Source organism: Triticum urartu, chromosome 1A (genome assembly GCF_056163025.1).
Source record: "Triticum urartu cultivar PI428250 chromosome 1A, HENAU_Tu73, whole genome shotgun sequence".
NCBI classification, from domain to species: Eukaryota; Viridiplantae; Streptophyta; class Magnoliopsida; order Poales; family Poaceae; genus Triticum; species Triticum urartu.
In genome coordinates, this window is record NC_141873.1 from 190,132,443 (window position 1) to 190,157,304 (window position 24,862).

At 46.2% G+C, this 24,862-nt stretch overlaps 1 protein-coding gene across 1 annotated transcript; it reads left to right on the forward strand.

The window, feature by feature from the left end:
- The first annotated feature begins 483 nt into the window (after positions 1-483).
- On the forward strand, positions 484-927 carry LOC147990563 (uncharacterized). Its single transcript, XM_087538288.1, has one exon. It carries the CDS (start codon positions 484-486, stop codon positions 925-927), a length of 444 nt encoding a protein of 147 aa, XP_087394414.1.
- The last annotated feature ends 23,935 nt before the right edge of the window (positions 928-24,862 follow it).

Below are 24,862 nucleotides of genomic sequence, written 5' to 3' on the forward strand. Positions count from 1 at the left end.
GTCCCAGTCAGTCCCGTGCGATCCTGGAGTTGACCACTTGTATTATATACGCTTCCGCTACCCAAATAAAATCATCGAGCCTCACTCCGACGCTTGATGAGCTGTCATGTCACCCACTTCACTATGACATATCTACCACCACTTTTATACGAGTCAGTAGTTATGCCACCATACCCTTGTGACATATCCGCCTTTATGTATAATATCGGCGTGCTTGTAATAAATTGTTGAGCAGCCTCAGCTCAACCTTGTATAATATTTAGTACTGCTGGATTTCTGTATCAAGGATTTGTCTGCCAGTAAGAAGGATTCTTCTGTGCTGGTCAATAAAAGGGTCGGCTTTTCAATAAATGTTTTATTGGAAAACCGGTCCTGACAAGTAGCGGTTGTTGGGCTTGTGAGGGCGGTTGGGCCGCGCCTATTCGGGTTGGGCCGCGACTGAATGTGGGGCTCCTTCGTCAGGTGCGCTGACACAACCGCACCATGATGAATAAGTTTAGAGCTTTTGTTGATAACAACGAGTTGAAGGAACTCTACATGCACGGATGCCGCTTTACTTGGACTAATGAGTGGGAGGTTCCTACTTTCACCAAGATCGATCGCATCTTGCTCTCCGTAGATTGGGAGTTGGCACGACATGACTATCTCCTCCAGGCACTTTCCACAAACGTCTCCGACCACACGCCCTTGCACCTCTCGGTCGTGACGTGGCATTGGCCGAAGAAAAGGTTCCGGTTTGAGTCCTTCTGGCTCAAGATTGATGGCTTCGACCAGGCTATCAGCGAGGCTTGGGTTTGCGACCCTGCGATCATGGATCCTTTCAAGTGGTTGGATGCTTTGTCGAAAATGCCGGCGCAGCGCTACAAGCTTGGGGTTAAAAGAAAGTCGGCAACATCAAGTTGCTCATGTCTGTTGCCTCGTTCGTGATTTTCCGTCTCGATCAGGCCATGGAAGCAAGAGGCTTGTCGGAGCTTGAGACATGGCTGAGGTGATCGCTGAAGCTAGCCTTGCCGGGCCTAGCTTCCTTGGAACGCACCATAGAGCGACAGAGGTCCAGGTTTAGATGGTTGCATGAAGGAGATGCGAATACCAAATTCTTTCAGTCGGTGGCTAATGGAAGAAGGGCTAAAAACTTCATTCCCCAAAATAGGGTCGGTGGAGAGATTATCACTGATCAATCCCACATGGAAGAGGCCTTCGCCAATGCTTTTCAAAGCCTCTTGGGTACGGCTCATGTGGTACCACACCCTCGATCTTGATTACCTGGGTGTGGAGCAGGTGGACCTGCAAGATATGGAGGTTTTATTCACGGAAGAGGAAGTTTGGGGAGTTATCAAAGAGATGCAGTTGGACTGCGCCCCCGGCCCCGATGGCTTCACCATCGCATTCTACCAAAAGGCTTGGCCCATCATAAAGAGCGACGTTATGGCCGCACTACTTAAGCTCTGCGTGGGTGATGACCGTGGTTTCTCCAAATTGAACTGGGCCCTCATTGTTTTGATTCCGAAGAAGCCATATGCGATTGAAGTGGGCGACTTTCGTCCAATAAGTCTACCTCACAACTTCTCCAAGATATTTGTCAAACTACTCGCCAATAGAGCACGACGGAGAATGCATGAGTTCGTTGGAGTCAACCAGTCTGCGTTCATCAAAGATCGTATCTTGCATGACAACTACTTGATGGTGAAACAAGTTGCAAGGAAAATCCATGCTAGAAAGAGCCCCGGAGTATTCCTCAAGCTGGAGATCACACGCGCCTTTGACTCCTTGTCCTAGCCATTTTTGTTTGAAGTGTTGCATGCTAAAGGTTTTGGAAGAGTTTGGATGAAGTGGGTGACCAGCTTGTTACAAATAGCAAGCACAAAAATCATGGTGAATGGGGTTCCTGGTAGAAGAATTTGGCACGCAAAGGGATTAAGACAAGGAGATCCAGTCTCCCCCTTGTTGTTTGTCATTTTCATGCATGTCCTCTCCATGATCGTCGCCAAAGTGTCAGAGGAGGGAGTTCTCAGTACCTACATGAGCATCTCTGCCACGCAGCATCTATCGGTCTATGCGGATGATGTCGCGCTGTTCGCCAAACCTTCTAATTCAGATCTGCAATTTGTGAGACATGGGTTGGAAATCTTTGGAGAAGCTTCGGGCCTACGAGTGAATTACACAAAGTCTACAACCATTCTAATCTCGGAGAACCACGAAGATAAAGAGAGAGTAGAAGGAATCCTTCAGTGCACCATGACCGAGTTCCCCTGGAAGTACCTCGGGCTGCAACTCGCGCTCAAACAACTTACTAGGGCGCAGTGGCAGCCACTACTTGACCAGGTAAGGCATTTCGTCCCCGCATGGCAGAGAGGAATGATGCAACGCTCAGGGAGGCTGATTTTGGTCAAGTCAGTGATCTCGGCGAGGCCGGTGCACCATTCACAGGTCATGGACACCCCTGCCTGGGTGTTTGATGATATCAACAGATGGTTGCGCTCTTTCTTCTGGGCTGGTAAGGATCGGGTCTCTAGAGGGCAATGCCTAGTTGCGTGGAACAATATTTGCAAGCCGACAACCTTTGGAGGCTTGGGAGTGAAGAATATGAGCTTGCAAGCGATCGCGCTCAGAGTGCGTTGGGAGTGGCTAAGACAGACTGATCCTCGTAGGCCTTGGCAGGGTTTACATCTGATGGTGGACGACGAGGCCAGACAAGTATTTGACAGTCGTGTGAAGATTACCGTCGGGAAAGGCGACAGAGTGCTTTTTTGGAGAGACAAATGGATTCACGGTTTCTCGGTCGGAGACATTGCCCCTCTCATTCTGCATGTAGTTGTTGGCGAACATAGTAATTTCAAAAAAATTCTTGTGCACACGCAAGATCATGGTGATGCATAGCAACGAGAGGGGAGAGTGTCATCCACGTACCCTCGTAGACTGTAAGCGGAAGCGTTATGAGAACGCGGTTGATGTAGTCGTATGTCTTCACGATCCAACCGATCCAAGTACCGAACATACGGCACCTCCGAGTTCAGCACATGTTCAGCTCGGTGACGTCCCACGAACTCCGATCTAGCAGAGCTTCGAGGGAGAGTTCCGTCAGCACGACGGCGTGATGACGGTGATGATGATGCTACCGACGCCGGGCTTCGCCTAAGCATCGCTACGATATGACCGAGGTGGATTATGGTGGAGGGGGGCACCGCACACGGCTTGGAACAATCAACTTGTGTCTATGGGGTGTCCCTTGCCTTAGTATATAAAGGAGGAGAGGAGGGGAGGCCGGCCGGCCCTAGAGGCGTGCCCAAATGTGGAGTCCTACTAGGACTCCAAGTCCTAGTAGGAGTCCACCAAGAGGAAGGGAGGAAGAAGGAAGGAGAGGGAGGAAAGGGGGGCCGCCCCCTAGTCCAATTCGGTTTGGGCTAGGGGGGCTGCGCGCCCTGCCTTGTCTGGCCTCCTCTCTTCCACCACTTGGCCCATGAGGCTCAATACTTCTTCCCCCGTATTCCCGTAACTCCTCGGTACTCCAAAAAATACCCGAATCACTCTGAACCTTTCTGATGTCCGAATATAGTCGTCCAATATATCGATCTTTACATCTCGACCATTTAGAGACTCCTCGTCATGTCCCCGATCTCAACTGGGACTCCGAACTACCTTCGGTACATCAAAACACATAAACTCATATTATCGACCGTCACCGAACTTTAAGCGTGCGGACTCTACAGGTTCGAGAACTATGTAGACATGACCGAGACATGTCTCCGGTCAGTAACCAATAGCGGAACCTGGATGCTCATATTGGCTCCTACATATTCTATGAAGATGTTTATCGGTCAAACCGCATAACGGTATACGTTGTTCCCTTTGTCATCGGTATGTTACTTGCCCGAGATTTGATCGTCGGTATCTCAATACCTAGTTCAATCTCGTTACCGGCAAGTCTCTTTACTCGTTCTGTAATGCATCATTCCGCAACTAACTCATTAGTCACATTGCTTGCAAGGCTTATAGTGATGTGCATTACCGAGAGGGCCCAGAGATACCTCTCCGACAATCGGAGTGACAAATCCTAATCTCGATCTATGCCAACTCAACAAGTACCATCGGAGACACCTGTAGAGCACCTTTATAATCACCCAGTTACGTTGTGACGTTTGGTAGCACACAAAGTGTCCCTCTGGTATTCGGGAGTTGCATAATCTCATAGTCATAGGAACATGTATAAGTCATGAATAAAGCAATAACAACAAACTAAACGATCAAATGCTAAGCTAACGGAATGGGTCAAGTCAATCACATCATTCTCTAATGATGATCCCGTTAATCAAATGACAACTCATGTCTATGGTTAGGAAACTTAACCATCTTTGATTCAACGAGCTAGACAAGTAGAGGCATACTAGTGACACTCTGTTTGTCTATGTATTCACACATGTAATAAGTTTCCGGTTAATACAATTCTAGCATGAATAATAAACATTTATCATGATATAAGGAAATAAATAATAACTTTATTATTGCCTCTAGGGCATATTTCCTTCAGTCTCCCACTTGCACTAGAGTCAGTAATCTAGTTCACATCATCATGTGATTTAACCCAATACTTCATAGCTTTATGCGATTAGTTCACATCTTCATGTGACTAACACCCAAAGGGTTTACTAGAGTCAATAATCTTGTTCACATCGCTATGTGATTAACACCCAAAGAGTGATCATGTTTTTCTTGTGAGAGAAATTTAGTCAACGGGTCTGCCACATTCAGAGCCGTATGTATTTTGCAAATTTCTATGTCTACAATGCTCTGCACGTAGCTACTCTAGCTAATTGCTCCCACTTCCAATATATATCCAGATCGAGACTTAGAGTCATCTAGATCGATGTAAAAAGCTTGCATCGACGTAACTCTTTACGATGAACTCTTTTCATCACCTCCATAACCAATAAATATTTCCTTAGTCCTCTAAGGATAATTTTGACCGCTATCCAGTGATCTACTCCTAGATCACTATTGTACTCCCTTGCTAGAATCATGCTAAGGTATACAATAGGACTGGTAAACAGCATAGCATACTTTATAGAACCTATGTCTGAGGCATAGGGAATGCCTTTTCATTCTCTTTCTATTTTCTGCTGTGGTCGGGTTTTGAGTCTTTACTCAACTTCACACCTTGCAACACAGGCAAGAACTCCTTCTTTGACTGTTCCATTTTGAACTACTTCAAAATCTTGTCAAGGTATGTAATCATTGAAAATTTTTACGAAGCGTCTTGATCTATCTCTATAGATCTTGATGCTTAATGTGTGAGCAGCTTCATCGAGGTCTTTCTTTGAAAAACTCTTTTCAAACACTCCTTTATGCTTTCCAGAAGTACATTATTTCTAATCAACAACATGTCATTCACATATACTTATCAGAAATGCTATAGTGCTCCCACTCACTTTCTTGTAAATACAGGCTTCACCGCAAGTCTGTATAAAAGCATATGCTTTAATCAACTCATCAAAGCGTATATTCCAACTCCGAGATGCTTGCACCAGTCCTTAGATGGATCGCTGGAGCTTGCTCATTTTGTTAGAACCTTTAGGATTGACAAAATCTTCTGGTTGCATCATATACAACTCTTCTTTAAGAAATCCATTAAGGAATGCAGTTTTGACATCCATTTGCCAGATTTCATAAATGCAGCAACTGCTAATCATGATTCGGACAGACTTTTAAGCATCGATATGAGTGAGAAAATCTCATCGTAGTCAACACCTTGATCTTGTCGAAAACGTTTTTGCGACAATTCAAGCTTTGTAGATAGTAACACTACTATCATCGCCCGTCTTCCTCTTGAAGATCCATTTATTCTCAATGGCTCACCGATCATTGGGCAAGTCAATCAAAGTCCATACTTTGTTCTCATACATGGATCCCATCTCAGATTTCATGGCCTCAAGCCATTTTGCGGAATCTGGGCTCATCATCGCTTCCTCATAGTTTGTAGGTTCGTCATGGTCTAGTAACATGACTTCCAGAATAGGATTACCATACCACTCTGGTGTGGACCATACTCTAGTTGACCTACGAGGTTCGGTAGTAACTTGATCTGAAGTTTCATGATCATCATCATTAGCTTCCTCACTAATTAGTGTAGGAATCACTGGGACTGGTTTCTGTGATGAACTAATTTCCAATTCGGGAGAAGGTACAATTACCTTATCAACTTCTACTTTCCTCCCACTCACTTCTTTCGAGAGAAACTTCGTTCTCTAGAAAGGATCCATTCTTAGCAACAGAACACCTTGCCTTTCGGATCTGTGATAGAAGGTGTACCCAACAGTTTCTTTTGGGTATCCTATGAAGACGCATTACTCCGATTTGAGTTCGAGCTTAACTTTTTCACATAAGCATCGCAACCCCAAACTTTAAGAAATGACAGCTTTGGTTTCTTGCCAATCCACAGTTCATATGGCGTCGCCTCAACAGATTTAGATGGTGCCCTATTTAACGTGAATGCAGTTGTCTCTAATGCATAAGCCCAAAACAATAATGGTAAATCGGTAAGAGACATCATAGATTGCATTATATCTAATAAAGTACGGTTACGCGATGTTCGGACACACCATTATGTTGTGGTGTTCCAGGTGGCGTGAGTTGCGAAACTATTCCACATTGTTTCAAATGAAGACCAAACTCGTAACTCAAATATTCGCCTCCGCGATCAGATCATAGAAACTTTATTTTCTTCTTACGATGATTTCCACTTCACTCTGAAATTCTTTGAACTTTTCAAATGTTTCAGACTCATGTTTCATTAAGTAGATATACCCATATCTGCTCAAATCATCTGTGAAGGTCGGAAAATAACGATACCCACCGCGAGCCTTAACACTCATCGGACCGCATACATCAGTATGTATTATTTCCAATAAGTCAGTTGCTCGCTCCATTTTTCTGGAGAACGGAGTCTTAGTCATTTTGCCCATGAGGCATGGTTCGCAAGCATCAAGTGATTCCAAAAGCCCATCAGCATGGAGTTTCTTCATGCGCTTTACACCAATATGACCTAAACGGCAGTGCCACAAATAAGTTGCACTATCATTATTAACTTTGCATCTTTTGGCTTCAATATTATAAATATGTGTATCACTACGATCGAGATTGAATAAACCATTCACCTTGGGTGTATGACCACAGAAGGTTTTATTCATGTAAACAAAATAACAATTATTCTTTGACTTAAATGAATAACCGTACTGCAATAAACATGATCCAATCATATTATGCTCAATGCAAACACCAAATAACATTTGTTTTAGGTTCAACACTAATCCCAAATGTAAAGGGAGTGTGCGATGGTGATCTTATCAACCTTGGAATTACTTCCAACACACGTCATCACCTCGCCCTTAGCTAGTCTTTGTTTATTTTGCAACTCCCGTTTCGAGTTACTACTTTTAGCAACTAAACCAGTATCAAATACTGAGGGGTTTGCTATAAACACTAGTAAAGTACACATCAATAACATGTACATCAAATATACCTTTGTTCACTTTGCCATCCTTCTTATCCGCCAAGTATCTAGGGTAGTTCCACTTCCAGTGACCATTTCCTTTGTAGTAGAAGCACTCAGTTTCAGGCTTGGGTCTAGCTTTGGGCTTCTTCATGGGAGGGGCAACTTGCTTGCCATTATTCTTGAAGTTCCCTTTCTTTCCTTTGCCCTTTTACTTGAAACTAGTGGTCTTGTCAACCATCAATACTTGATGCTTTTCTTGATTTCTACCTTCATTGATTTCAGCATCACGAAGAGCTTGGGATTCGTTTCCGTTATCCCTTGCATATTATAGTTCATCACGAAGTTCTAGTAACTTGGTGATAGTGACTAGAGAACTCTATCAATCACTATCTTATCTGGAAGATTAACTCCCACTTGATTCAAGTGATTGTAGTACTCAGACAATCTGAGCACATGCTCACTGATTGAGCTATTCTCCTCCATCTTGTAGGCAAAGTACTTGTCAGAGGTCCCATACCTCTCGACTTGGGCATGAGTCTGAAATACTAATTTCAGCTCTTGGAACATCTTATATGCTCCGTGGCGTTCAAAACGTTTTTGACGTCCCGATTCTAAGCCTTAAAGCATGGTGCACTAAACTATCAAGTAGTCATCATACCGAGCTTTGTCAAACGTTCATAACGTCTGTATCTGCTCCTGCAATAGGTCCGTCACCTAGCGGTGCATCAAGGACATAATACTTCTGTGCGGTAATGAGGATAAACCTTAGATCACGGAGCTAGTCCGCACCATTGCTACTAACATCTTTCAACTTATTTTTCTCTAGGAACATATCAAAAATAAACGGGGAAGCTATACGCGAGCAATTGATCTACAACATAGATATGCAAAAAAACTATCAGGACTAAGTTCATGATAAATTTAAGTTCGATTAATCATATTACTTAAGAACTCCCACTTAGATAGACATCCCTCTAGTAATCTAAATGATCACATGATCCAAATCAACTAAACCATGTCCGGTCATCACGTGAGATGGAGTAGTTTTCAATGGTGAACATCACTATGTTGATCATATCTACTATATGATTCACTCTCGACTTTTCGGTCTCAGTGTTCCGAGGCCATATCTGCATATGCTAGGCTCGTCAAGTTTAACCTGAGTATTTCTGCATGTGCAAAACTGCTTGCACCCGTTGTATGTGAACGTAGACCTTATCAAACCCGATCATCACGTGGTGTCTCGGCACGACGAACTTTGGCAACGGTGCATACTCAGGGAGAACACTTGTACCTTGAAATTTAGTGAGAGATCATCTTATAATGCTACCGTTAATCAAGCAGAATAAGATGCATAAAGGATAAACATAACATGCAATAAAAATATGTGACATGATATGGCCATGATCATCTTGCGCCTTTGATCTCCATCCCCAAAGTACCGTCTGATCTCTATCGTCACCGGCATGACACCATGATCTCCATCATCTTGATCTCTATCAACGTGTCGTCACATGGTCGTCTCGCCAACTATTGCTCTTGCAACTATTGCTATCGCATAGTGATAAAGTAAAGAAATTATTTGGCGCTTGCATCTTATGCAATAAAGAGGCAACCATAAGGCTTCTGCCAGTTGTCGATAACTTCAACAAAACATGATTATCTCATACAACAACTTATATCTCATCACGTCTTGACCATATCACATCACAATAAGCCCTGCAAAAACAAGTTAGACGTCCTCTACTTTGTTGTTGCGAGTTTTACATGGCTGCTACGGGTTGAGCAAGAACCGTTCTTACCTACGCATCAAAAACCACAACGCGGTATAGTGATTGCTTTTTGATCTTCAGAAAGAACCATGTTCATTGAATCTGATTCAACTAAAGCTGGAGAAACAGACACCCACTAGCCACCTGTGTGCGAAGCACGTCAGTAGAACCAGTCTCGCGTAAGCGTACGCGTAATGTCGGTCTGGGTTGCTTCATCCAACAATGCTGCCGAATCAAGAATCAACTAGTGACGGCAAGCAATATGTATATACCCACGCCCACAACTCCTTTATGTTCTACTCGTGCATATAACATCTACGCATAAACCTAGCTCGGATGCCACTGTTGGGGAACATAGTAATTTCAAAAAATTTCCTACACACACGCAAGATCATGGTGATGCATAGCAACGAGAGGGGAGAGTGTCGTCCATGTACCCTCGTAGACCGTAAGCGGAAGCGTTATGAGAACGTGGTTGATGTAGTCGTACGTCTTCATGATCCGACCGATCCAAGTACCGAATGTACGACACCTCCGAGTTCAGCACACGTTCAGCTCGGTGACGTCCCATGAACTCCAATCCAGCAAAGCTTCGAGAGAGAGTTCTGTCAGCACGACGGTGTGATGACGGTGATGATGATGCTACCGACGCCGGGCTTCGCCCAAGCACCGCTACGATATGACCGAGGTGGATTATGGTGGAGGGGGGCACCGCACACGGCTTGGAACAATTGATTTGTGTGTATAGGGTGCCCCTTGCCTCAGTATATAAAGGAGAGGAGGGGAGGCCGGCCGTCCCTAGAGGCGCGCCCAAGTGTGGAGTCCTACTAGGACTCCAAGTCCTAGTAGGAGTCCACCAAGAGGAAGGGAGGAAGAAGGAAGGAGAGGGAGGAAAGGGGGGCCGGCCCCCTAGTTCAATTCGGTTTGGGCTAGGGGGCCCGCGCGCCCTGCTTTGTCATGCCTCCTCTCTTCCACCACTTGGCCCATGAGGCCCAATACTTCTTCCCCCGTATTCCCGTAACTCCCCGGTACTCCAAAAATACCCGAATCACTCGGAACCTTTTTGATGTCCGAATATAGTCGTCCAATATATCGATCTTTACGTCTCGACCATTTCGAGACTCATCGTCATGTCCCCGGTCTCATCTGGGACTCCAAACTACCTTCGGTACATCAAAACACATCAACTCATATTACTGATCGTCACTGAACTTTAAGCGTGTGGATCCTACGGGTTCAAGAACTATGTAGACATGACCGAGACATGTCTCCGGTCAGTAACCAATAGTGGAACCTGGATGCTCATATTGGCTCCTACATATTCTACGAAGATGTTTATCGGTCAAACTGCATACCGGTATACATTGTTCCCTTTGTCATCGGTATGTTACTTGCCCGAGATTCGATTGTCAGTATCTCAATACCTAGTTCAATCTCGTTACCGGCAAGTCTCTTTACTCGTTCCGTAATGCATCATCCCGTAACTAACTCATTAGTCACATTGCTTGCAAGGCTTATAGTGATGTGCATTACCGAGAGGGCCGAGAGATACCTCTCCGACAATCGGAGTGACAAATCCTAATCTCGATCTATGCAACCTCAACAAGTACCATCGGAGATACCTATAGAGCACCTTTATAATCACCCAGTTACGTTGTGACGTTTGCTGGCACACAAAGTGGCCCTCCGGTATTTGGAAGTTGCATAATCTCATAGTCATAGGAACATGTATAAGTCATGAAGAAAGCAATAGCAACAAACTAAATGATCAAATGCTAAGCTAATGGAATGGGTCAAGTCAATCACATCATTCTCTAATGATGTGATCCCGTTAACCAAATGAGAACTCATGTCTATGGTTAGGAAACTTAACCGTCTTTGATTCAACGAGGTAGTCAAGTAGAGGCATATTAGTGACACTCTGTTTGTCTATGTATTCACGCATGTACTAAGTTTCCGGTTAATACAATTCTAGCATGAATAATAATCATTTATCATGATATAAGGAAATAAATAATAACTTTATTATTGCCTCTAGGGCATATTTCCTTCAGTAGTTGACACCAGGACCAGGAACTCGAGGACTGTAGCCCAGGCGCTGCTGGGGGAGAGATGGACCAGCGACACCCACTCCCATTTCTCCTTCACGGGTTTACTACAGATGGTGCACCTGAGGCATGCTATTGCGATGGTGTAGAGGGACATACAGAGCGAGGACGAATTCATTTGGCCACACGATCCCTTAGGAGCTTATACTGCAAGATCCACGTACACGTAACTCTGTCAGGGCGGGATTCTATTCCCCATGTCCGCGGCCATTTGGCGTTGTTGGGCCCCGCTAAAGTGCAAGATATTTACTTGGCTCATGGTGCAACATAGATTGTGGACTTGGCTCATGGTGCAACATAGATTGTGGACCTTTGACAAGAGAGCACGCCATGGTCTTCAAGACGAGCCTTCGGTTTGTTACATTTGCTTGCAAGATGAGGACAACGTCGAGCACATGCTGGTGTAGTGCCCCTACGCAAGAGAAGGTTGGCATGCATGTTTTGACACTCTGCGGGTAAATGTTGGCATCCCGGATGGGCAGGAGCCACTCGAGGAGTGGTGGCTTAGGGCTAGGAGAGGATTTCACGGAAAGGAGAAGAGAGGATTCAACTTGTTGGTCATCAGAGCGTTGTGGGGCCATTTGGAGCAAATAAATTCCCATGTATTCAACTGGCCGGAGCAGGTGGTTGGCCCTAGAGAGCTTGTTTGTGGCGATACTTGGGAACATTCGTAATTAGTCGCACGCTGGGTTTGGTGTGGGTGGTCTAGATAGATTTGTGAGGAGTTAGCTTATTTGTACTCTGGTGTGGGGTGTACCGATGAGTGATGTTCGCATTAATCGTCGGTTTCTTGTAAATATTTCCCCCCTTCTATAAAAATATGGTACGCCATTGGCGTACTCTCAAAAAAAACTGTGTGTTTGGGTGTTATTTTTACTAAATGACTCTTACGCCCCGTTTGCATGTACTCCATTCGTCCGGTGAAGAGTGTGCACTTGGCTCTAATTTTTTTTACAAGAGTGTACTTCTATCTTTTCAATGCATTAAATGTAGAAAAAAAGTTTTTCTCTCATCACACGGTAATCAAGACCAATAATAATGTACACATGGTCTCGTCAATTTCTACATGCACTTAGCTCATTGGGGGTTGGGTAATTAAAGATGAGAGAGATGATGGCTTGCATCTTTCCATTGATTTTTTTAGCCCACTCCATAATTTGTCTTAAAATTTCTAGATGTACACTTTTCACTAGACGGAGGGAGTATGCATTGGAACCCTGAATCTGGAATTGGTATTGTTGGGCCTTCCTAAGGGAAACTCCAACACGCTGACGCGAACTATGAGTGTGCATCTGTTCCGATCGAAACGGGCAGAAACCGCGGCCCGACACGCTAACACAAACGGACAAGCGTCTATATTTTGTCCGCGCGCAACCCATTTCTGACTCAAATTTGGGTCGGGTTCGTGTCGGTACGGACACAAGACGGACGCACGCGACGCACGCCCTTGTCCTTGTAACGACCCGATCCAAATGGATCAAGTCTCTGTGCTTAATTGTCATCCTTGGATCGGTATGCTGACACACACAATACTCAAGGATTTATAACAAAGGTAAATCACATGTATAAAGTAACGTAAATACTATTACCTCAATCCAAATAGCGGAAGTAACAACAAGGTTGTGGATTCTCATCAACACCAACGGCAAAGTTGAGTGTAGAAAATCGTAACCCTAACGTATCACTTACTCGTCGTAAGGTTCCTGCAACATGAGACGTTGCAGCCATGTAGGTCAGTACATTGAATGTACTCGCAATTTCACACTGTAGAGCAATGCTGAATAATGGCTATCACTACATGCATATTTGGCAGGTGGAAAGCTCTATGGTTATAAAGTTTTTGTGAAAAGCCAATTTTCCCTACTTCAAAAGAATAAATTTTATTTAACTGCAAAGTTTGTTGAAAACATTGATAATGGTAACCCCATCTCAATCCCAATTAAAAGTAATTAACATCCCAACAAATTAATTTAGAGTGATGAGATCCACATGATAATCCAAGATCCAGATACTCAAGATGTCCATAACCGGGGACACGGATAATCATGATTAGTTTGTACACTCTGTAGAGGTCTGCGCACTTTTCGCCACAAGACTCGATCTCCTTCGTGGTATTTCTTGCACCGCATGGTGTTTGAGAAACGGATGACCGAGACACACTTTCCGAAGAGGTCACCTTAACCGATAGATAGGCCGGTACACCTACAATCCCCTACATCTGCTATCCCATCATGGAAAGGTTTCCCACAACTTACTCAACTATGCCAAAGCCCATAATGGCTTGTGGATGCACACGGAAGTTTCTAGCATGAATAAGCTTATGATCCCTTTGAGCCTGGCTGGCGAATCATATGATGATCACACGGTAACTACGGGATCTCGTAGGACAACACTGGTATATCCCCAGGTGTCCGCGCAAGTCCACTGGTATATCCCCAGGGTGCCCCAACCAATCCACCCAGACGTGTATTAAAGTAGCCACCTTAAGTTAAACCTTAGTTAACAATAATCTCTCACATCTTTCATGAATTCTCTCAAACCAATCCACGTCTACGTGCATAGCATAGCAGTATAAGCATAAAATAGAAGTAACTCCCAAGGTTTGAATGCAGAACAATAGGTTCCTACCTCATCAACTACTCCCCAATACCCACATGTTATCAATTCCTAACCATGCAATGTTTGAGGGTGAAACTAATGCATAAAAACTGGGTAATGAAAAGTATGATCAAGAGGATCCGGACATATCTATGGAGCTGATTAATGGAGTGTTCCATCAATTGAGCGAGGACAACGCCTTGGTGGCCATTACGGCCGATTACCCAGGGCTATTCCTGACGCTCCAGGTACCTGAGATCGAAGTCCCAGTACCCCGAAGAGGTGTCCGCCCATTCGTGTTCAGTTTCCTGATTGCAACGAACTTTGCAGGGGAGGTTTTTAAGGCGGAAGACCGAACCTGCGGCGACAAGCCAGTGAGGGGCCGTAGGGCCCCGTGGGCCGAAAAGAAGTGCAGTCCGGACCGAGGCGTCAGCGCAAAGGTATGGCGCGCCCCCTTATCCCAGGTGTTATACCTTTGAGGCACATTGACACTCATGCTCTCTTCAGGATAAAGAGACCTCGCCGGACTATACCCGGAGAGGCTGCCAATCGCGCCTCCACCAGCCAGGCTCCAAAACCTGGTCCGGAGGCGGAGGCGAACGCAAGGCGCGCGCCCGACGCTCCTCCGACGGAGGATGTGGACGGGTTGTCTGCCACCAACTCTGAGGTGGAGAGTGCCATGAACCACAGGCGTCGCCGGACAATTCTTCGCGACGCTTGTTTTTCCCAAGGGGCGTTAGATGCCTTCAACTCGGGAGATGCACACCTCCGTGCCGCTCAAAATGATCTAGCCAGAGCCACGGAGCAACATGTAAAAAACATACAGGTAAGAAAATTTTGGTAATTATATATGTAGCAGTAGCCCCCGAGACTTGAAACAGTTAGAATAACTGATTTAAGGATCATTTGATATGCAGGTTCTTACAGAAAAGAATTCCCTACTGTCCAAGGAGCTGGAAGAGTGCAAAGCCCAACTGGAGGCCGCACTAGCCGCGGCAGGGGAGCCTAAGGAGACCCCCTCTGGTAATATACACCGCGAAAGATAAGTATTTTGCGAAGCACGACTTTGGTGCGAATCTGACAAATGAAATTGCAGATGGCGCCGGATTGAATCCGGAAAGGCAACACCTCCTACGCCAGCTAAAGGCTGGTGAGAGGGTGCTAATAAAGGTGATGGGGGAGAAGAACGATCTCCAAGATGCCAACACCAAGCTGGGCGTCGAGCTGAAAGATGTTCGTGCCCAGCTGTCAGACTCCGTGAAGGAGAATCAGCGGCTTCGGCGCGGCATATTTAGTAAGTGCTTGAACAAACCTTTTGAAAGAAAGTTCGGCGGGGAAGTCGACTAACAGAGCAATGTCTGTAGGTGTGCTAATAGGTCGTCCTGCAGAGGAGATGCCCGGTTCTACGGGCGACCTTCTTCCCGAGCTCCCGCAACTGCTCGATCGAGTTCGGCAGGCGATGCGAGGCGTCGCCCAGGCCCTGTGGCCATCCGTCTCCATGCCCGAAGGTCTTGGATAGCTTGCAGAGAAGCTAAAGGGAGCACGGCGGCGCTTCCGATTGTGGAAGATATCAGCCTGCCGTCAAGGCGCTAGTGAGGCCTGGGCCATGGTGAAGACTCGGTACGCAAAGGCTAACCCCAACCACATGGCCGAGGTCGGTCCTGTAGGGCCCGATGGGAAGGGGATCCCTGTAAGCTTAGTATACAGCCAAGTAGAGTTGGCCGCAAAGTATTCCCAACAGGACTGTAAATTATACAGCCTGTTAGATGGTATTGAAGAGGAATATAACCAGTCAAAATGACTACGTAATTTAATTGTTATTTATAATGCCTTCTAGACGGATTGTAGATCATTTGTCATGGCCGACCTTTTCGCTTCAGCCTCGGGACCTGACGGTCCGGAGTGTGTCCGAATTCCCATGCGGTTATATAGGAACCGTGGAATGCATGGAGACCAGGCGTAGGGGTCATTAGGGCGTGAACAGACAAGTGCCCGACTAGGTATGTTATATTACATGGTTAGTAAGAAACATCTTCCAGGGAGAATAGTTCCGTTAGGGGTTCCTTTCCCTGGGAGGCATGCCCTAAGGTGCATGTCCATACTGCGAAAAGAAATGCAGGAAAAACATGTGGGGCGTATAGCTAAAAATAAAAAAAGATCATCTTTAGTTCACTGACCGAATATTCCCTTAAGAACGCTAGCTTTTGGCTTCACCCAGTCTGAGGTACATGTCCGACTGACCCGGCAGTAACAATCGCAGAGGTGCTCCCTTTACCACCTAGCCGAAAAATCGGGAACGTAGGGGTAAGCACAGGAGCCAGGCAACCCAGCTTGGCCAAAACTTAAGTCATATCGATGCATATAATGGTGAATAAAAGGTACATGCTGCGGAAGAGTGACACATGTGTTGGGCATGAAGCCCGTATGAATAAGCTTCTGTTTAAAGAAGCCCCCGGGTTTAATGAGCGCGGATAGTGCGTCACTTTATGAGCCTTTAGAGGCTATAAGAGAGAGAGAGAGAGAAGAGAAATGTAAGCCATAAAATATAAAAAATGGACAGAGGAAGGAGACGAACACAGAGTCCGACGCTAGGCATAGAATCTTCGGAGACGGGCTGCGTTCCATGGGTCTGGCTCGAGTCGGTTATCCGATGCATCCTGTAGGCGGTACGCTCCACCAGTGAGGACTTGGTCAATTATGAAGGGACCTTCCCACTTGGGCTTGAGTTTGTCCTTTTTCTTGTCCGGTAGTCGTAGAACTAATTCGCCAACGTTGTAATTTTTGGCCCGTACTTCTCTGCTTTGGTATCTTCGAGCCTGCTGTTGATAGAATGCGGAACGGGCTTTTGCCACGTCACGCTCCTCCTCCAATGCGTCCAAGCTGTCCTGCCGATCGAGCTCGACTTCTCTTTCTTCGTACATGCGCACTCGAGGTGAGTCATGAATTATGTCACAAGGCAAAACTACCTCTGCGCCGTACACCATAAAGAATGGTGTGTATCCGGTGGTGTGATTCGGCGTGGTCCGCAGCCCCCAGAGTACGGAGTCGAGCTCCTCTACCCAGTGCGTGTTAGATTCCTTGAGGGACCACACTAATCTGGGTTTGATGCCGCTCATGATAAGACCATTTGCACGTTCGACCTGGCCGTTAGTTTGTGGGTGATAGACGGAAGCATAATCGAGCTTGATGCCCATGTTTTTGCACCAGAGTTTTACCTCATCGGCCGTGAAGTTCGTGCCGTTATCAGTGATGATGTTGTGGGGGACGCCATGACGGTGTACAACCCCGGATATAAAGTCTATCACCGGTCCGGATTCGGCCGTCTTAACAAGCTTGGCTTCTATCCATTTGGTGAACTTATCCACCATGACCAGTAAGTATTTTTGCTTGTGGGTTCCGCCTTTAAGGGGTCCAACCATGTCAAGCCCCCAGACCGCGAAGGGCCAAGTAATGGGGATGGTTTGGAGGGCGGTCGGTGGCATATGGCTTTAGTTTGCAAAGAGCTGGCAACCGGTGCATCGTTGGACTAAGTCATGAGCGTCTGCCCGGGCCGTCGTCCAATAAAAGCCTATACGGAAGGCCTTACCTACAAGGGACCGGGCTGCAGCATGATGACCGCCGAGTCCGGCATGAATTTCAGCCAGGAGATTCCGCCCCTCCTCTTCGGAGATGCACCTTTGAAGGACTCCGGTAGTGCTTTTCTTATAAAGCTCTCCCTCGTGGACTCTGTAGGCTTTGGATCGCCGCACTATGCAGCGTGCCTCATTTTGGTCCTCGGGGAGTTCCTGCCTAGTAAGGTTGGCGAGGAATGGTTCTGTCCACGGGGTGATGACGGCCATTATTACGTGGGCTGAAGGTGTTATTTCATTGGTAGAGCCTCCGATTGTGTCAGAATGTTCCGTGTCGGGCAGTGCGGTTGGGTCCGGGCTGTTATTGTTCGGCTCCCCTTCCCATGCCACGGATGGCTTGAACAGCCTTTCCAAGAAGATGTTGGGGGGGACTACATCGCGTTTTGCGCCGATGCATGCCAGGACATCTGCTGCCTGATTATTTTCCCGGGCTATATGGTGAAATTCAAGCCCCTTGAACCGAGCTAACATTTTTAGGACGGCGTTGCGGTAAGCTGCCATTTTTGGATCCTTGGAATCGAAGTCTCCATTTATTTGGGATATTGCGACGTTCAAGTCCCCGCGCACCTCTAGGCGTTGGATGCCCATGGATACTGCCATCCGGAGACAATGTAAAAGGGCCTCATATTCGGCTGCATTGTTGGAGTCCGTGTACATAATCTGTAGTACGTATTGAACTGTGTCTCCTGTGGGGGACGTCAAAACGACGCCAGCCCCCAGTCCGGCCAACATCTTGGAGCCGTCGAAATGCATGATCCAATTTGAATATGTGCCCTACTCTTTAGGGAGTTTGGCCTCCGTCCATTCTGCGACGAAGTCGGCCAAGACTTGTGACTTGGTGCCTCGTCGTGGCTTATAAGTTATGTCGAACGAGAGGATCTCGATGGCCCATTTCGCAATCTGGCCCGTTGCGTCACGGTTGTTTATAATATCGTTAAGTGGTACTTCCGAGGCTACTGTTATTGAACACTCTTGAAAGTAGTTTCGTAGCTTCCGGGATGCCATGAATACCGCGTACGCCATCTTTTGATAATGCGGGTACCGTGATTTGCAGGGAGTGAGGATAGTGGACACATAATAGACCGGCTTTTGAAGGGGGAATTTGTGTCCGTCCGCTTCTCGTTCGACGACGAGCACTGCTCTTACAACCTGATGTGTTGCTGCAATGTATAATAGCATTGGTTCGCTAATGTTTGGCGCGGCCAGGATTGGGTTTGTTGCCAGTATGGCTTTTATTTCGTCGAGTCTGGCCATGGCTGCGTCCGTCCATTTGAAGTGTTCGGTGCGCCGAAGGAGGCGGTAAAGGGGTAGGGCCTTTTCTCCCAAGCGGGAGATAAAGCGGCTTAGAGCCGCCACGCATCCGGTTAACTTTTGTATTTGTTTGAGGTCCTTTGGGATATCCAGTTGCGATAGAGCACGGATCTTGGCTGGATTTGCTTCAATTCCTCTACCGGATACAATGAAGCCCAAGAGCTTTCCGGCTGGAACGCCGAAAACGCATTTTTCCGGGTTGAGCTTGATGTCGTATGTTCGGAGGTTATCAAATGTGAGCCTCAAGTCGTCTACTAGAGATTCAACATGTGTTGTTTTGACGACCACATCATCTACATATGCCTCCACTGTTTTGCCGATCTGGCTTACCAGACATGTCTGAATCATGCGCTGATATGTTGCCCCGGCGTTTTTGAGCCCGAAGGGCATCGTGTTGAAGCAGAATGGCCCGTATGGTGTGATAAATGTCGTTGCGACTTGGTCTGGTTCTGCCATCTTGATTTGATGGTAGCCAGAATATGCGTCGAGGAAACACAACGAATCGTGTCCCGCGGTAGCGTCGATAATTTGATCGATGCGGGGGAGGGGGAAGGGATCCTTTGGGCAAGCCTTGTTAAGGTCTTTAAAATCAACACACAGGCGCCAGGATTTGTCCTTCTTTGGTACCATCACCAGGTTTGCTAGCCAGTCCGGATGTTTTATATCTCTGATGAATCCGGCCTCCAATAGCTTTGCTAGCTCCTCTCCCATGGCCTGTCTCTTAGGTTCGGAAAAACGCCGAAGAGCCTGTTTGATAGGTTTGAATCCTGTTTGGATATTTAAGCTGTGCTCGGCCAGCCTGCGTGGGATTCCTGGCATGTCTGAAGGGTCCCAGGCGAAAATGTCCCAGTTCTCTCGTAGGAACTCTCGCAATGCGGCGTCGACATCAGGGTTTAACTGTGCCCCGATGGAAGCTGTTTTATTGGGGTCCGTTGGATGGACTTGGAATTTTACTATTTCGTCCACCGGTTTAAAGGAGGTGGACTTGGATCTTTTGTCGAGTACCACATCATCCCTATTCATCGTAGAGCGCAGCGCAGTCAGCTCCTCAGCCGCTAGGGCTTCGGATAGTGCCTCGAGGGCCAGTGCGGCTGTCTTGTTTTCGGCACGGAGTGCTATGTCCGGATCACTAGCGAGAGTGATGATCCCGTTAGGCCCGGGAATCTTGAGCTTCATGTACCCGTAATGGGGTATTGCTTGGAAGATTGTAAACGCTTCCCGCCCTAGCAGAGCGTGATAACCGCTGCAGAACGGAGCCACCTGGAACGTGACCTCTTCGGACCTGTAATTATCCGGCGTGCCGAACACCACATCTAGTGTGATTTTTCCTATACAGCGCGCTTCCTGACTGGGGATTATTCCTCTAAAGGTTGTGCTGCTTCGCTCAATGCGGTTCTAGTCTATTTCCATTTTTTGAAGAGTCTCCTCGTAAATGAGGTTCAATCCGCTGCCGCCGTCCATGAGTACCTTGGTAAGACAAAAGCCGTCCACTATTAGACTGAGGACCAATGCGGCTGGTGCTCGGGCTGTTCGGAATTTAGGTTCATCACTGGCGTTAAAGGTAATAGCCATGTCACTCCATGGGTTTATTGTTGCTACTTGGTAGACTTCGGCAAGGCTGCGGAGTGTTCTTTTTCGCATATTATTTGATGCGGAAGTCTCGAAGACTATTAATACCGTATTGGTGTCTCTGGGGTGGCTTTTTGTGGCCTCCGGAATTAGGAGATTTTCGCCAATTTTGGCCACCTGCCGGAGTATCCAACATGCTCTGAGGCTGTGAGTTGGTGTGGCGTCCTCTGTACTGTGAATTTTACAGGGTCCATTAAGCCACCCTTCCAGTACGGTTCCATGCCCTGTAGAGGGTTTTTGCTTTTTAGTGCTTGACCTGGGTGACTGGTGATGATGCACCCTTTTATTTGGGACTGGGTTTGTATTCAGGGCCAGATTGTCCCAAAATTTTATTTCGGTTTTCCAGGCGCTTTCCATCGCACAGTACTTTCGTACAATGGACGCCAAGTCAGCGAAGCGTGTAATATCACGGTGACTTATGGCGTTGAGTATTCCCTTGTCCGTGCAGTTATTGCAGAAGATTGAGATTGCGTCTTCCTCGCAGCAGTCCCTTAGCCTGTTTTTAACCAGGAGGAATCTGGCCCAGTAATGATGTACTGTTTCATCGGGTTCTTGCCTGATTTTGGATAGATCACTTATGTTGGGGTGGGTGGGTGGAATTAAATCCGAAGCCTCACCCCATCTAAGGCTCAGAGGCCGAGGAATTTCTTAACTCGAAAATTTGGATTCCTGGATGTTGTCTAATGAATCCAGCCTGTTGCCTGACTCTAAGTTCAGGTCTTGAGTGATATCCTCCCCTCCGCGGTTATCCGGCTTGGAGGGATCGGGAATCCGGACATAGCGAGTCCTTAAGATAGATGAAGGGTCGCCGCACTGTCCCTCTACCACGGCAACGTGATGGGTGACTTGGGGAGAGTTAATCTCTCTCAGATCGGTTTTAGGCCCAATTTGGTCGTAATCCGTAGCGACTCCCAGGGCGGCGAAGCGATCCAAGAGCTCGTTTATGGAGGAAATCTCTATTGGATCTAACTGCTCGGCGAGTTCCGAGTTGACATGAAGATTGTTTTCGATGGCTCGAGAGGTCATCGTCGGTGCAAAAGCCGAATAGGCGGTCATAAGAAAGCCACCTAACTGGAGGGTTTGGCCGACAGCCAAAGCTCCCTTAGCAACGGTGCCGTCTTTAAAGACGAGGCGAGGCATCCTTCCTGATGGCGACGACACATAGGAACTCTCAATGAAAGCACCAATGTCGGTGTCAAAACTGGCGGATCTCGGGTCGGGGGTCCCGAACTGTGCGTCTAGGCCGGATGGTAATAGGAGACAAGGGACACGAAGTTTTACCCAGGTTCGATCCCTCTCGATGGAGGTAAAACCCTACGTCCTGCTTGATTAATATTGATGATATGGGTAGTACAAGAGTTGATCTACCACGAGATCGAGGAGGCTAAACCCTAGAAGCTAGCCTATGGTATAATTGTTGATGTGTATGTTGTCCTACGGACTAAAACCCTCTGGTTTATATAGACACCGGAGAGGGTTAGGGTTACACAAAGTCGGTTACAATGGTAGGAGATCTTCATATCCGTATCGCCAAGCTTGCCTTCCACGCCAAGGAAAGTCCCTTCCGGACACGGGACGGAGTCTTCAATCTTGTATCTTCATAGTCCAGGAGTCCGGCTGATGGTATAGTACGGCTATCGGAACACCCCCTAATCCAGGACTCCCTCATCTGGTAAACAAGCAATGCCACCATTAAAGTAATCCCATATTTGAGGACTCTAATTGTTGATCGTAATGCTTCTGGTAACTTGAAGCATCGCTGACGTTTTAAAATTTCTATTGTCCTTGTGTGATTGCCATGAACATAATTAAGATGCTTCTTTTTATTTTGTATATGTTTCGTATATTCTTATTGACCAGCAACTATTTACTTTCTATCTTTTTGTGCAGATAGGGATATCCATTTTACCTTGTTTCTATTGTGACCTTTTGGTGAACTGCAGAAAACACTTTTTTTGGAATGAGTGTCTTGTGCAGTTCAACTAAAATGTCACGTGGGGAACATCTCTAAATTTTGGTGGAACTACACAAAATGGTGATTGGAGTTTCCAAAATCTCCGTCAAGTTCTGCTGGTAATCTCGTGCAACTTTTATTAGCCTTTGCAAGATGGAGCCGTCACTGTCACCACAATGGCACTTTATTTTAGTGGAACTGCACAAAAGGATAAGAAAATTATAGTTGCACCTTACATGAGCCGGACAGCCAACCTTAATGTTCCTCAATTTTAGTGCAACTACTAAAGAAGAACCTGCCAGCTCACAAAAGCAAGTACTTCTGGAGGCAGACCTCATCCATTTTATTAGCTGAATGATGCAATCTTTGCTTCATTTCAGGTGAACTACAGAAAAAGGCGCATGAATTGAATCATGGAACTCCAGGTAGACCTCATCCAAGTAGAGCTGGAGGTTGAGTTCAAGGAGGCCTCTATTAAAGCAAAATCATGCTCTCCTATCTCCTTGTTTGTGCTGTGCAAACATGTTGTGCAAACAGGAATACTCAACTACAGATGTTGTGACGGTCAAGAGCATTCGCCAAGTTCTTCGAATGTATGACATGGCTAGCCAAGATGGATTTAATCCCGATATTCACTTTATCAAAAGGCTCTAATGGGTTGGTTCTAAATCTTGCAAGCTGGGAATCAGTGAGATGTGTAGGCATCTTTGTTGTACTTATTATTTGGATCTTATTTGTTGGTTCTGAATCTTGCAAGCTGGGAATCAATGAGATGTGCATGCATCTTTGGTGTACTTATTATTTGGATCTTATTTGTTGGTTCTGAATCTTGCAAGATGGGAAACATGGCATGATGATGCAGAGGACAACAACCATAACAAACAGCTCAAACTCGGTAGTATTATCTTTGTGAAAGTGTGACAAATGTGATGATCGTGTGCGTCCTGAGAATAATAATTCTAATTGTTGTGCGTGTTGATCCTGTGGCACTGATAGAACGAGCGAATGCATTGCTTGTTTTAAGTAGAAATTTCTATTAAAGCTAATTAAATTTAATTAAAGTGACCACTAAATTTAAGTACGTGTGGCCGAGGGTGCATCTTCTGCCGGGCGTGCAGCGGACGAGGGAGGGGTAGTAACTATTGTTGCCTGTACACACTCAGCTTACTGTTGAATCCAGTTCCCCAAGAGCTAAAAAATGAACCGCTGCCGCCGCCTACACACTCGTTCACTCGAAGAGACTCCAATGGCGATCCGAGGGGTGAGCCTACTGGATATGGACTTCAGCAAGGAGTTCCCCTTTGAGTTCGCCGTTAAGTCCTATGGCTGCACCAAGTTGAATGTGATGTACACCAACGATACGGACTCGGTGAAGCTCTACCTCTCCTCAGTCCTATGGTTGCACCAGGTTCTGGAGCATTCGCCCATTTTATCGGCAGCGCCGACTGCACCTTTGCTACGGTGGAGAGAAGGAAGAACGTGACGATTCGGCCATCTGGTGCAACAAGCTTGTCGACATCCAGAAGCAATACAAGATCATCAGCAATGGGCAGGAGAAGGACTCCATGGTTGACCTCGCTGAGACCATCATCGACCCCTGATATGCCAACATGAAAGAAGACGACCTGAACATGTGGGAGGTACCTCTGAATCTAGCCTACATAACCTACACGGCCAAGGGCGCATACGCATGCTACGACATGTACATGTAGATCTTGGACATGAGGGCGTGTCTGCTTCCCGTAACCGACGAGTACACGGACAACCGCAGCGTCATGATCAAGCGTGCCAGGAAGGTCTAGATGTTGTACTTTATCTATTTATAAGCACCTTTATGATGTGAGTATTTCATGCATTAGCCTATGTGTCGTAATTATCTGTTTTGTCCGAAATATTTCTTTTAAGAACCCATTAACTTGGTTGCTTTTTTTGTGTGGCAATTTTCTTATGTATGTAAACTAGTTCACTTGTCCGTAAAAAAAACTAGTTCACTCGGCTGTCGTGCTTTGAATCTCCTTCCTCCCAACATATTCCCCTCCTCAGGTGGACCCAGCAGGTCTCTGAATTTTCTCCCACTTTCTTTTTCGATGTAATCTGAGTTTTCTCCCAGTACTTTCCCCTAGAACCAACTCAACTGTCCCACGTCTAGCCTAAAAAATAATAATACCCCACCTACTATTAACTCATCAAATTAAAATGATATTTTATTTAGTAAGTTGAAAGTTCTTATAAAATAATAATAATAATTGTTTATATATAACTTGGCAAGTTAACTCCTAGTGATTGTGTACATAAGCTTGCAAAGATTTTACTGACGTGCAATCATGCGTTTATGTTTTTATAACATTTCTCCGTCTAGCCCAACATGATATTTT

Excerpts from the sequence above, each read along its gene's own strand:
- LOC147990563 (XM_087538288.1), top strand. The coding sequence starts at position 484 with ATGATGAATAAGTTTAGAGCTTTTGTTGATAACAACGAGTTGAAGGAA.